At 52.9% G+C, this 12,998-nt stretch overlaps 2 protein-coding genes across 2 annotated transcripts; one reads left to right on the forward strand and one right to left on the reverse strand.

Annotated features, from left to right (window-relative positions):
- The first annotated feature begins 4,102 nt into the window (after positions 1-4,102).
- LOC102447296 (olfactory receptor 51G2-like) lies at positions 4,103-5,038 on the forward strand. Its single transcript, XM_006113150.1, has one exon. The coding sequence runs from the start codon at positions 4,103-4,105 to the stop codon at positions 5,036-5,038; it is 936 nt and encodes a 311-aa protein (XP_006113212.1).
- A 6,583-nt stretch (positions 5,039-11,621) lies between these two features.
- On the reverse strand, positions 11,622-12,557 carry LOC102447793 (olfactory receptor 51G2-like). The gene has a single exon (XM_006113152.2). It carries the CDS (start codon positions 12,555-12,557, stop codon positions 11,622-11,624), a length of 936 nt encoding a protein of 311 aa, XP_006113214.2.
- Between the last annotated feature and the right edge of the window lie 441 nt (positions 12,558-12,998).

The following is a 12,998-nucleotide window of genomic DNA, read 5'->3' on the forward strand; positions in this document are numbered from 1 at the left end:
ATGTCTGTCACCTGCCTGTTAATATTCATTGTATGGGAGTTAACATCACTAAATAAGATTTTAGGGAAAGTAGTGATAGATGTGTTAATTTACATACTAAAATAGATAAAAGGGTTTAACTGGTGCCAAATTGTTGCCACTCAGAATGATGAGTTGGGGGTCCAAGGTAATTGTGCGTGGGCAATACAGAAGTATTGTTTACTCCATCCGTTCCTGGGTCATCTGTTTCTTCTCTAAGGGTATGTCTACACTACAGCACTAATTCGAACTAACTTAATTAGAATTAGTTAATTCAAACTAAGCTAATTCGAATTAGTGCATCTAGACTTAAAAACGAATTTGAATAAGCATTTTGCTAATTCGAACTAGCGCGTCCACACTGATTGGATGCTGGGTCACATTTAAGGGCAGCTGAAACCGGTTCTGGAAGGGCATCAGGTCAGTAGTTGCTTTGTGTGGCTACTGTCTGAAGCTATCTGAGGCTCGTGCTTAAAGGGACCCCCCTGGACAGCCGGTTCTCAGCTCTTCCACTTGCTTGCCTACCTTGCCGAGGGACAGCAAAGCATTTTTATCTCCGCCTGCCTGTGTCAGTGCTTCCCATTGGGGAAGCCGCCACAGTTGGCAACATGGAGCCAGAACTCACCCTGGGCATGCTGCTTCAGTTTTTGGACTTGCTGCTGCAAGTCTGCCAGCAATGGGTGGAGGCTGCCTGGCACCATCTGGTGCACATCAGCCCCCTGCCTCTCCCCCTGGCCTCCCCGGGGGTCGTGGAGGAGCGGCAGCAGCACTCGGACACCAGCGTGCCCCGCCACATCTGGCGTCTGGACACCAGCAGCGAGTGGTGGGACCGCATCATCCTGGAGCGCTGGGGAGACCAACAGTGGACCCAGAACTTCAGGATGAAGAAGGACACCTTCCTGGAGCTCTGTGAGTGGATCACCCCTGCTCTGCGGCGACGGGACACTCGCATGAGGTCCGCCATCCCCCTCCAGAAGCGTGTGGCCATTGCCCTGTGGAAGCTCTGCATGCCGGACAGCTACCGATCCGTCGGGAACCAGTTCGGCGTGGGGAGATCCACCGTCGGAGCAGTGCTCATGCAGGTACAGCACGCACCAGCCACAAGGGAAAATGTGGGGGGAGGAGGGGAAACTGCCCCACACGGGAGGGTGCGGTCTGTCCCAGCCGTACTACACGCCTCCTGTGGGGGTTGCTTCCGGGAGTGGGGCACGGGGCAGTGCCAGGAAATGAACACTCCAAGCCACCCCGGGGCCCCAGTGATTCACGGTTTGCTGTGTTTCTCTGCAGGTGGTCAAGGCCATCAACAAGGTGTTGCTCCACAGGGTGGTCCACCTCACCGACCCAGACGTGGTCATCCGGGGGTTCGGCGCCCTCGGCTTCCCCAACTGCGGGGGGGCCATTGACGGGACGCACATCCCCATCCATGCCCCGGAACATCAGGCCTCCCAGTACATCAACCGCAAGGGGTACTTCTCCGTTCTTCTGCAGGCCGTGTCTGACCGCCAAGGCCAGTACACGGAGATTAATGTGGGCTGGTCCGGCAAGGCACACGACACCAGGGTGTTTTGCAACTCTTCCGTGTGCCAGAGGTTGCAGGCCAGGACCTTCTTCCCTGACCGCCATATCAGGGTCGGGGATGTGGATATGCCCGTCTGCCTGGTGGGGAATGCGGCCTACCCCTTACAGCCCTGGCTGATGAAGCCCTACATGGGGCACCTCAACCCCTCCCGGCAGGCCTTCAATAACAGGCTCACCAGGGCCTGCAATGTGGTTGAAGGGGCCTTCAGATGCCTGAAAGCCCGATTTCGATGCCTCCTCACACACCTCAACCTCGCCGAGCACAATATCCCTCCCGTGGTGGCAGCATGTTGTGTGCTGCACAATTTATGTGAGAGGAAGGGGGAAGCTTTCCTGCCAGCCTGGATGGCTGAGGCTGAGCACATGGCTGGCCAGTACACGTAGCCCCGCACGCCGCCATACAGGAGGCCCAGCGGGGGGCGGTCTGGATCTAGGAAATCCTGTGGGAGAGCTTCCATGTGGAAGAGGACTGAAATCTCCCTGCATGCCCCACTGGGGCCTTATTCCACCCTTCCCTCCTTCCCCTTTCCCCTCCCTAACCCCCCTTCCTAATGTAAAAAACACACCTGTTTTGCCAACAAAAATTTCTCTTTATTGTACATAACTGGGGTGGTGGATGGAGGAGTGAGGGCGGGAGAGGGGAGGGGGAAACCTGGGAAGAGGGAGCTGGAAGGGGGAGAAAGGGAAGGAAGGGAAGGGAAAGCTCAGGCTTGGGGGTCCTGCTGGCTCTCCTGTCTCACAGCACTGTGGGTGCGGGGGCATCGGGGAGGAGTGGGTGTGGAGGATGGGACAGGAGGGAGGGTGCTGTGGAGGAAGCGGGAGGGGGAGCAGGAGTGGGAGGAGGAGCGAGAGCTGGGGCGGCCACAGTGGCTGGAGCAGGAGTAGGTAGGAACCTGTCCACCAGGGTCTGGAGGTGGCCTCTGAGAGCACGGCTCAGCTCCTCCAGCACCTCCAAGCTCCGCTGCCACAGCCGCAGCCGCAGGTCCTCCCGGACCCAGTGCTACTGGATGCAGATCTGGTGCTCCAGTAGCCGCAGGTTCCGCCGCTGGTACTCCTCCAGGTTCCTGGTGCACCTGCTGGCCCGGGTGAGGGTGGCTGTTGCAGGTGGGGTGGTGCGCCCTGCAGTCCCAGGTGCTGCGTCTGTGGTGAAACAAGAGCAGTGGTCAGTTCTCTCTGGAGACACAGTGGGTGAAACCTAGCCCTCCTCTGCAAGGCAAGGTCAGAGTGCGGGGAACAGGCCAGGGTCCCTGCATGACACCCAGCTGCTGCTCCACGGTGGGCAAGGCCCAGGCGCACAGTCCCTGGGCTCCCCCCACACACACACACACGCTCCCTATACACATAAGGGGAGCATGATGGCACTCACATGTGGAGCCCTCCCTGACCTCAGATGACACAGGCAATGTGCTCTGTGGGGTGCCTCGGGGGTCCTGGGTCCTGGGCAGGCTCCCTGCAGGCTCCTGGTTCTCGACATCCTCCTCCTCCGTGTCCAGAATGGGTCCCTCTGCCCTGGGGTCGATCACCACCCGGGGGGCATGCACTGTGTGATCCCGGATGATGCGGTCCAGGGCTTCATAATGGGGGCAGGCCTCCGGGTCGGCCCCTGGCTGGGAGGCCCTGGAGTAGGACTGCCGCAGGTCCTTAATTTTGCAGTGGACCTGCTCCGGGGTCCGCATGTGGCCTCTCGTGGCCAGGCTGTTAGCCATGCGGCTGTAGACGGCCACATTCCTGTGGCTAGTGCGGAGATCGGGGATGTTGGAGGCCTCCCCTCAAATCTCAATGGGGTCCACGATCTCCGCACTAGACCAGGTGGGCGCCCGCCTCTTGCGGCCCCAGGCAGGCTTCTGGGAGCCACCAGCCTGGTCCTGGGAAGAGGCGGAGGGCTGGATGGCAGCGGGTGGCTAGCTCATCCCATGCCAGGTGCAGGGTCTGCTGGTTGGGTGCTGGCAGGCTTGCAACTGGCACAGGCACTGTAGCCAGACTGTGCCCCTTTAAGGGCTCCGGGGCCGGGAGGGGGGCAGAAGAGTTTCCCTGGTTGTGCCCAGAGTGGCCACCAGGGCAAGCTGGGAAGGGCTAGCCTCCAACTGGTTCGAATTAAGTGGCTACACAGCCCTTAATTTGAACTACTTAATTCGAACTAGGCATTAGTCCTTGTAAAACGAGGTTTACCTAGTTCGAATTAAGCGCTCCGCTAGTTCAATTTGTTTGCATGTATAGATGCTATGAAAGTTAATTTGAACTAACGGCTGTTAGTTCGAATTCACTTTGTAATGTAGACATACCCTAACAGATACTGGATTAGACTGACTGCAGGTCTGATCCAGTCTGGCAGTGCCTCTCTCCCTATTGGTGGTGTAAATCCAAGACTATATTTTTGCTGATTTTGAGCTTCTGGGAATCTTTAGTCTTGCACTGACAGCACAAAGATGTCTCTTTAAATATTCATTTTATTCTTGTTCTTTTCAGGAAAAAAAATTCGAAACTCTTTGAACCTGACTAGTACAGGATGTCAGCTGCCAATGACACCAGATTGAACTATGCCGTGTTCCTTCTTAGCGGGATACCTGGGCAGGAAGACGTCTATCTCTGGATCTCTGTTCCCTTCTGCTTCATGTATGTTATTTCAACGTTAGGTAATTCAGTCATTCTGTTCATTATAAAAACAGACCCAAGTCTCCATGAGCCCATGTACATTTTCCTTTCCATGTTGGCCCTCACAGACCTTGGCTATTTGATAGCCACCATGCCGACAATACTGGGCGTGTACTTGTTTAACTCCAGGGAGATCAACCTCAATGCCTGTTTAGCCCAGTTGTACTTCATTGCTGTGCTTCAAGGCACAGAATCTGCTGTGCTCTTATTGATGGCCATTGACCGCTTCATCGCCATCTGTAACCCTCTGAGATACGCTTCCATCTTAACCTTGCCGAGAGTAGCCAAGATGGGGCTGGTGAGTGTCCTAAGAGGAGTGACTCTAGTACTCCCACTGCCTTTTCTTCTGAAACGGTTCCAATACTGTCGAAACAATGTCCTCTCCAGTTCCTATTGCCTGCACCAGGACGTCATGAATTTGGCTTGTTCAGATGTCAGAATCAACAGCATCTATGGCTTGTTCATTAAAATCTTAACAATGGGGTTGGACGCTCTGCTCATCTTCCTGTCCTATGTGATGATCATCAAAACAGTGCTGAGCATCGCGTCCCGCATGGAAACCCTCACGGCCCTGAACACCTGCGTCTCCCACCTGTGTGCTGTCCTGCTCTTCTACACACCTGCCATCAGCATCTCTGTGATAAACAGATTTGGGAACAGTTCTTCTCCCTTGCTTCAGGTTCTCCTGGGCTACGTCTCGCTGCTGATCCCACCCCTGATGAACCCGATCGTGTACAGTGTGAAAAGCAAACACCTGTGCGCGAGGATCATCAAAGTGTTCATCAAGTGAAGGTGCCGCTCATCATCTGTCTCCAGTGCTCATGACACGGGAGGCAAAAGTCACAGGTCACCACCGCCTATTCCATCTTAGATCCTTACATCTGAAAGAATATGGAGAGCCATGGGATAGGTGAGATTTGCATAGAAAGAGCGATATCAATGAGTGATCCAACTTTGGAATTCCTGTTGATACAGTCAATAAAGAGAAGGAATGTGGATTTTTTTCCCTATTACGCCGGGCTTGTCACTGATCCATCTCTCACTAGAACATAAGAACATAAGAACGGCCGTACTGGGTCAGACCAAAGGTCCTTCTAGCCCAGTATCCTGTCTGCCGACAGTGGCCAGCACCAGGTGCCCCAGAGAGGGTGGACCGAAGACAATGATCAAGCGATTTGTCTCCTGCCATCCTTCTCCAGCCTCTGACAAAAAGAGGCCAAGGACACCATTTTATCCCCTGGCTAATAGCCTTTTATGGACCTAACCTCCATGAAATTATCTAGCTTCTCTTTAAACTCTATTATAGTCCTAGCCTTCACAGCCTCCTCTGGCAAGGAGTTCCACAGGTTGACTACACGCTGTGTGAAGAAGAACTTTCTTTTATTAGTTTTAAACCTGCTACCCATTAATTTCATTTGGTGTCCTCTAGTTCTTCTATTTAGGGAACTAATAAATAACTTTTCTTTATCGGCCCTCTCTACACCACTCATGCTTTTACGTTTAATTAAAGAGCCCATTATTACCCGGTATTTGATCTCTATGATGGTTCTTCTGCTCTATCATCAAGTCAGCTCATAATCTCCCTGCTTCTACTCACTACATCCCTGCTTATACAACCAAGGGTAACTTGGAAAAAACAGAAAGAAAGAGACCTGGGTGTATTTGTCACTTCCAGGATGACTGTGAGCCACAATGTGACACAGCTGTGAATAAGGCAAACGAGATCCTAGAATGCGTCAGGCGAGACAGAGGAATGTTAAAATGATTATGACCTCCCCTGGCAACCTCTCTCAAATTCCGTTCATGCTATTCCTGAAGGAATTTAGTCTGAAACAGGTGCAGAGAAGGGCTGCTAAGATGGGCTGGACAATAGAGGTAGTGTCTTATGAGGAGACTAAAGGAGTTTGGTTGGCTTAGTCTAACAAAAACACAGGTTGAGTGGGGATAGCATTGCTCTATAGGCTGTAAACACCAGGGAGGGAGACAAGGTCTCCAAAGTTAAATGTCAGTGCTAGCACAGAACAAAGAGTGGAAACAGGCCCGGATTAGGCTGAGGCTGGCAAGGTGAAGGAGCTATCTGACTCTGAGAAGGGAGGTTCTGGAACAGTTGCCCAGCAAGAGTCTGCCAAGCAACCCAGCTGGTTTGAAGGAGTTTGACAGGTTTATGCTGTGGTAAGTGGTCTGGTCGACCCAGAAGGTCCTATGTCCCTACGGGTCACTCTAGCCCATTTTGCATCACACTGGGAGCTCATGTAGGGTTATTTGCCAACTGTGACCCTGCTGTGTGTCCTGGTCAATGGCTCTGTCTTCCAGTAGATTCAGGAGAAAGCATGACTCGGTGTTATTGTCTGGAAAAGCAGTCGTTCTTGGGATGGGTGACAGAAAAGGGATCATGTGAGGATGATTCCCTCCTGTGTTTCCTCCCTCTGGGGCATCTGGTATTGGCCACGGTCAGCAGACAGCTAGATGGTCTAACCCAGTATGGTTGTTCTTATGTGTCTATGTAAGCCTATGGTAACTGGTTTGCCATTGTATTCTCAATAAACGCCGCGTATTGCCTTTTCCCACCTGAAAAGATCCCGTGTGCTTCACAGCCTGTTATCTTAAAACCACTTTCTCTGACACTTTGTGGTGTATTTTGCTAATACAGCTACTTGTTGTTGGGCAGCTGGGAATGAGTGTATAGCTCTAGCTGTGAGCACCTGAAGGGCAGCGATTCAGGTGTCCTGTCGGATCTGTGTGATGATAAGCACCTGGCCTAGATAGGGGGTTGCTCCCAGCTCGAAGAGCAGGACATATTGAGATTCCTCTCAAGACATGAAAGGACCTGCTTTAGGGTATGTCTACACTACAAAGTTAGTTTGAACTAACTTTCATAGGCGCTACACTAGCGCTCCGTTAGTTCGAATTTAATTCGAACTAACGGAGCGCTTAGTTCGAACTAGGTAATCCTCATTCCACGAGGATTAAGCCTAGTTCGAACTAGCTAGTTCGAATTAAGGGGTGTGTAGCCCCTTAATTCGAACTAGTGGGAGGCTAGCCCTCCCCAGCTTTCCCTGGTGGCCACTCTGGCCAACACCAGGGAAACTCTATGCCCCCCTCCCGGCCCCGGACCCCTTAAAGGGGCACGGGCTGACTACGGTGCCCATGCCAGTTGCAAGCCTGCCAGCACCCATCCAGCAGACCCTGCACCTGGCACGGCTCGAGCCAGCCACCCGATGCCCCCCAGCCCTCCCCCTCTTCCCGGGACCAGGCTGGTGGCTCCCGAGAGCTTGCCCGGGACCGCAAGAGGCGGGCACCCGCCTGGGCTAGTGCGGACATCGTGGGCCTCGTCCACGACCTCCACACTAGGCACAGGAAAGTGGCCGGCTAGGGCAGGAGAGCTGCCAGCCTGGCCACCCAGGAGCAGGTGTGCATGAAAATCAAGGTGGTCCACTGAGACCCCCGACCCTGAGCCCTGAACTTACAATGGCCGTCCTGGGTCAGACCAAAGGTCCATTTAGCCCAGTAGCCTGTCTGCCGACAGCGGCCAACCCTAGGGACCCTGGAGGGGATGGACCGAAGACAGTGACCAAGCCATTTCTATCGTGCCATCCCTCTCCAGCCTTCCACAAATCTTGGGCAGGGACACCACTCCTACCCCCTGGCTAATAGCACTCCATGGACCCAACCTCCATGACTTGATCTCACTTCCCTTTAAACTCTGTTCTAGTTGTAGCCTTCACAGCCTCCTGCAGCAAGGAGTTCCACAGGTTGACTCTTTACTTTGTGAAGAAGAACTTTCTGTTACTAGTTTGAAGCCTGTTACCCATTCCTTTCCTTTGGTGTCCTCTAGTCCTTCTTTATGGGAACTAATGAAGAACTTTTCTGTATGCACCCTCTCCACCCAACTCCTGCTTTTAGAGACCTCTATCCTGTCCCCCTTCCGTCTCCTCTTTTCTAAGCTGAAAAGTCCCAGTCTCTTTAGCCTCTCTTCATATGGGACCTGTTCCCAACCCCTGATCATTGTAGTTGCCCTCCCCTCTCCCAGCCTCTCTCTTCCCTTCTCCCACCTCCTTTTCCCAGTCTCCCCCAGTTTTGTTCAATAAAGACAGATTCCATTTCTGAACACAATTGTCCTTTATTTTGTACATCAAGAAGAGGGGCTAGGGAAGGGTAAGTGGAAGGAGGTGAGGGAGGAATGGGGTATGCGCCCCCGATGGGGAGGACTGGGCTGGCTCTGCGGGCTTCTGGGGGTGGAAGCTCTCCTGCAGCCCCCCAATTGTCCCCTCTCCCCAGATGGCAGCCTGCGGCAAGTGCAGCCGGGCTGATGGCCGAGTGTTGTGATGTGCCCAGTGTGGGTACTCCGGGCAATCCAAGCCAGGACTGCTTTGCAAGCGGGGCACCCCTGAGAACTGTCTGTCCGGGGTGGGGGTCGGGACCCTTTAAGCACAGCCCTCGGCTAGCCTGAGACAGCATCTCCATGCTCTATGTCTTCCTCTGATGCCCTGCCGGCACTGCTTCCGGCCATCCTAAACCCCGGTTCAGGGTCCACTTAATGTGGACGCGCTAGTTCGAATTAGCAAAACGCTAATTCAAACTAGTTTTTAGATCTAGATGCATTAGTTCGAATTAGCTTAGTTCGAATTAACTAATTCGAACTAAGTTAGTTCGAATTAGCACTGTAGTGTAGACATACCCTTAGAGAGTAAATGCACCATATACACAGGTGTAATTCACAATTCTACCTGGCCACTACCTAGCATGTTCACATGCCTATCAGCATTCAGAGGAGCAACTTGTTAAAGCTGCATCCGAGACAATGATCTGCTCAAGACAATCAGTCATAGAGTCATAGAATTTAAGGCCAGAAGGAGCCATTAGAAGATTTTGTCTGGAGTTTCTCAAACTGGGGGCTGCCCCCCTAGCAGGGGTGTGGAATGTATTTGGGGGAGTGTAAGAAGGCGTTGGGTGGAAAAAACTGCCCACCTTTTACCCTCAGCAGTGAATAACTAGCCAACCTGATTCCTCCAGACAGATTTGGTCCTCAGATGCTTCTCTGCTTTTTGGTCGACTTCTGTGAAGCTTGCCTGGGCCCAGTCACCGGAGTGCTAAGTCGAATTCGTGTTACAGACCAAGGTGACCTTTGCCCTTGGGCTGCTTTCTCCCAGCCACACTTTGCACACATACATCCAGTGACTGTACTGAAGCTCTTGTCATTCCTGTGACTCTCCAGTGCTCCCCTCAGAAATCCACGGCCCACCCCTCACTGTCATCCCCGAGCCCCCCCCCCCACACACCACGGGGTGGGAGTCACGGGGCTTCCCAGAAGCCAGCTGCCATAGGAGGCTGTGGTAAAAGGCCTTTTATAGGAAATGTCAGAGGTTTTGCTCTGTGGGACCCCAACATAGCCCTAAGCATAGAGTATCCAAGCACCTTGAGTGTATTTATCCTCCTGCCACCACTGTGAGGCAGGACAGGGCTCTTACACACCTGTGCAGAGACTCACAGACAGCCAGTGGCTTGCCCATAGTCATACAGGGCAGTAGAATCAAACCCAGCTGTCTTGAGTAACAGGGCAGTACCCAGACCATGGGACCAGCCGTCCAGCTCTCTGAGCTGTGACCAGCCTGGCTGGATTCTTTGCTATGCCAGTAGAGTTCCCCTCTGTGCTTAGGGAGAAGGATGGAAAGGAGCCACTTACGGGGTTTGATTCCCTGATCCCTCCTGCCCTAGAGCAGCCTGGGAGCTGGGCTAAGCTCCGCCCATTTGTACTGGCTTTCAATAGCACAGATCACTGTGGTCCAGTCCCTGCCAACAGGGAGCAACCCGAAGACTCACATTGGGGCCTGACATAGCCCTGCAGGCACCCTGTCTAAGGTCCTCTCTAGCCTGGGATACATTAAACAAGAGCCATCTTTGGGGCCCCACATGAATGCAGTCTCCTCCAAAGCACCAACCCTCCAGCCCCATCCTCCTCCTTCACACAAGAGCCCCCCACTGACTTCCCTGCTGGAATCAGCATTGGTTGAGGGTTGACAAATCCTAGGTTCCACCTTGTCCCTGGAAGCCCCACCTCCGATCCATCCCTTCCCACTAGTCCAGCCCCTTGGCTCCTCCACTTCCCCCGAGGCTGTGCTTCTCCACCAGGCCAGAAATGGACGGTGGCGAGCTCTACCCAGGGAGTCCAGGCTGCTGTGGCGAGTTTCAAATGCTCCACCGTACCAATGGGTTGCACCCTGGGGGCAGGGAGACAGGTTTGGTTCTTCTAGTCAAACACGAAGCCCATTGGCCAGAACAGATGGAGGCTCTGGGGCTCCTCACAGTGGCTCTGGCTTCCTGGGCACCTCTTTCCACAGTCCTACTCCCACATCTGCCCTGGGGAGTGGTTGGGGCCTTGGGTAATGAGGAGAAGCAGGAGGTGGAACTTTGTGGGAAGAGATGAAGCAGAGGAGGGGAGTTCAGATAAAGGGGAGGAGCAGAGGGCGGGAGCCCAAGAGAGAAGAATGGGGACGGGTAACAGAAGGGAAGGGTCTCTGTCCTTTTACCTTTTGAAAAGTTGGTCACCCAGCTGAGTGAGCTGGGCTGGGATAGGAGTGGCCCGTGGTTCTGTCAGAGAAATGAGGTCCAGTTCTAACCCTCTCAAAGCAGCTGGGGCAGCACAGAGGGGAGGAAGATGAGGGAATCTGGACCTGAGCTCCCTGTAGGACTCCTGTGCTTCAGGCCCTCCCTCACACACAGCTCTGCCCTGCTTCAGTGGGGAGTGCCTGGTGTGCTGTTTGCCAAGCCATCATCAGGAGAGGGGCTGTCTAAAGGGCTTCCTTTGGGGCTCCGGTGTTAATCACATCCCTGTCATGAGTCAGTCACTCACCAGCATAGGGCAAGGGCAGGCAGCTGTGCCCTTGAGTAGTCGCAGCCCACAGCTGGTGCAGCCCCATGGATCACGCAGCACCGAGAGGGCTCAGGAAGGACCAGGATAGTGACAACAGAACAGCCCTGCTGCTTTTTCTTTCCCCGTACTTGTTTAAGCAGAGACAGGCCAGGTGTCATGGGAAACAACAGCCACACCCCTTCTCTTTATTGTTTGTATTGACACGAATTCTGGGGTGGGAGCAGCCACAGATACATCTTTTTGTGAGCCAATATTCCTCTAGATCCATTGGTTGTCCTCAGTCAGATTTATTTTTAAATGCTGCTGTCTCCTTCCCTCATTGCTTTGCCCTCCCTCTCCCATCACTGCAGGCTTTTGACCCCATTGGAACCTCCCTCTCCAGAGTGGAGATCAGCAGCTCATGTCCTCTTTGATGTAAGGATCCAAGATGGAGCAGGAGTACGTGGTTGTCTTTCTGTCTTCCATCTCACCACCATTGGAACCGGGGGGGTGAACGGATCCTTCACTTGGCAAACACCCGGATGATCCTCTCACGCAGGTGTTTGCTTTTCACGCTGTACACGATTGGGTTCAGCAGGGGTGGGACCAGCAGGTAGACGTAGCCCAGGAGAATCTGAAGCAAAGGAGAAGAGCCCTCCCCGAATCTGTGTATCAAAGACAGGCCCATTATGGGCGTGTAGAAGAGCAGGACGGCGCAGAGGTGGGAGACGCAGGTGTTCAGGGCCCGGAGGCTCTCCGTGCGAGAGGTGACGCTCAGCACCGTTTTGAGGATCATCACATAAGAGAGAAAGATAAGCAGCGAGTCCAACCCCACAGTTAAGAGTGCAACCGATAAGCCATAGACACTATTAACTCTAAAATCCGAACAAGCCATCGTCATGACCTCCTGGTGCAGGCAGTAGGAATGGGAGAGGACGTTGTCTCGACAGTATCGGAACATTTTCAAGAGAATGGGGAGTGGGAGTATGACAGCCGCCCCTCTAAGCACACACACCAGCCCCATCTTGACTATTTTTGGCAGGGTTAAGATGGAAGCGTATCTCAGTGGATCACGGATTGCGATGAGGCGGTCAAAGGCCATCAGCAAAAGCACAGAGGATTCAATGCATTCCAGTGTGTGGATGAAGAACACCTGGGCAAAACAGGCATCAAAGCTAATCTCCCTAAAGTTCAACAAGAATATGCCCAACGTCGTGGGCATGGTGGATATCGATAAGGAAAGGTCGGTGAGGGCCAACACGAAAAGGAAAATGTACATGGGCTCGTGGAGGCTTGGATCTGCTTTTATAATGAACAGAATGAATGAATTTCCTACTATTGCAATAGCATACATTATGCAAAAGGGGATAGAGATCCAGAGATGGACGTCTTCCTTCCCAGGTATCCCGGTGAGAAGGAACACTGCAGACTGGAATCTGGTATCGTTAATAGCTGACATAGTATGCTGGGTAGGCCTGGTGGGTTTAGTTCCCTCCTGAAAGGAAAAAGAGCAACTAGATGGCATTTAGAGATACACTCTCTGCTCTGAGTGCAAGTCGAGCGAATCCCAGGAGTTCAAGAAAGATCAAGATGAATACGATCTTGGATTTGCATCACCCATAGGAAGATAGGTATTGTCAGACTGGTTCAATAACTGGATTTTCTGTTACCATATAAACATCCAGCCCTTTTTGAAGCCTGCTAAACTCCTGGGCTACGTCTAGATTGGCATGATTTTCTGCAAATGCTTTTAACAGAAAAGTTTTCCGTTAAAAGCATTTGCGGAAAAGAGCGTCTAGATTGGCACAGACGCTTTTCCGCAAAGCACTTTTTGCGGAAAAGCGTCCGTGCCAATCTAGACGCACTTTTACGCAAAAAAGCCCCGATCGCGAAAATGGCG

Source organism: Pelodiscus sinensis, chromosome 1 (assembly GCF_049634645.1).
Source record: "Pelodiscus sinensis isolate JC-2024 chromosome 1, ASM4963464v1, whole genome shotgun sequence".
Taxonomy (NCBI): domain Eukaryota; kingdom Metazoa; phylum Chordata; order Testudines; family Trionychidae; genus Pelodiscus; species Pelodiscus sinensis.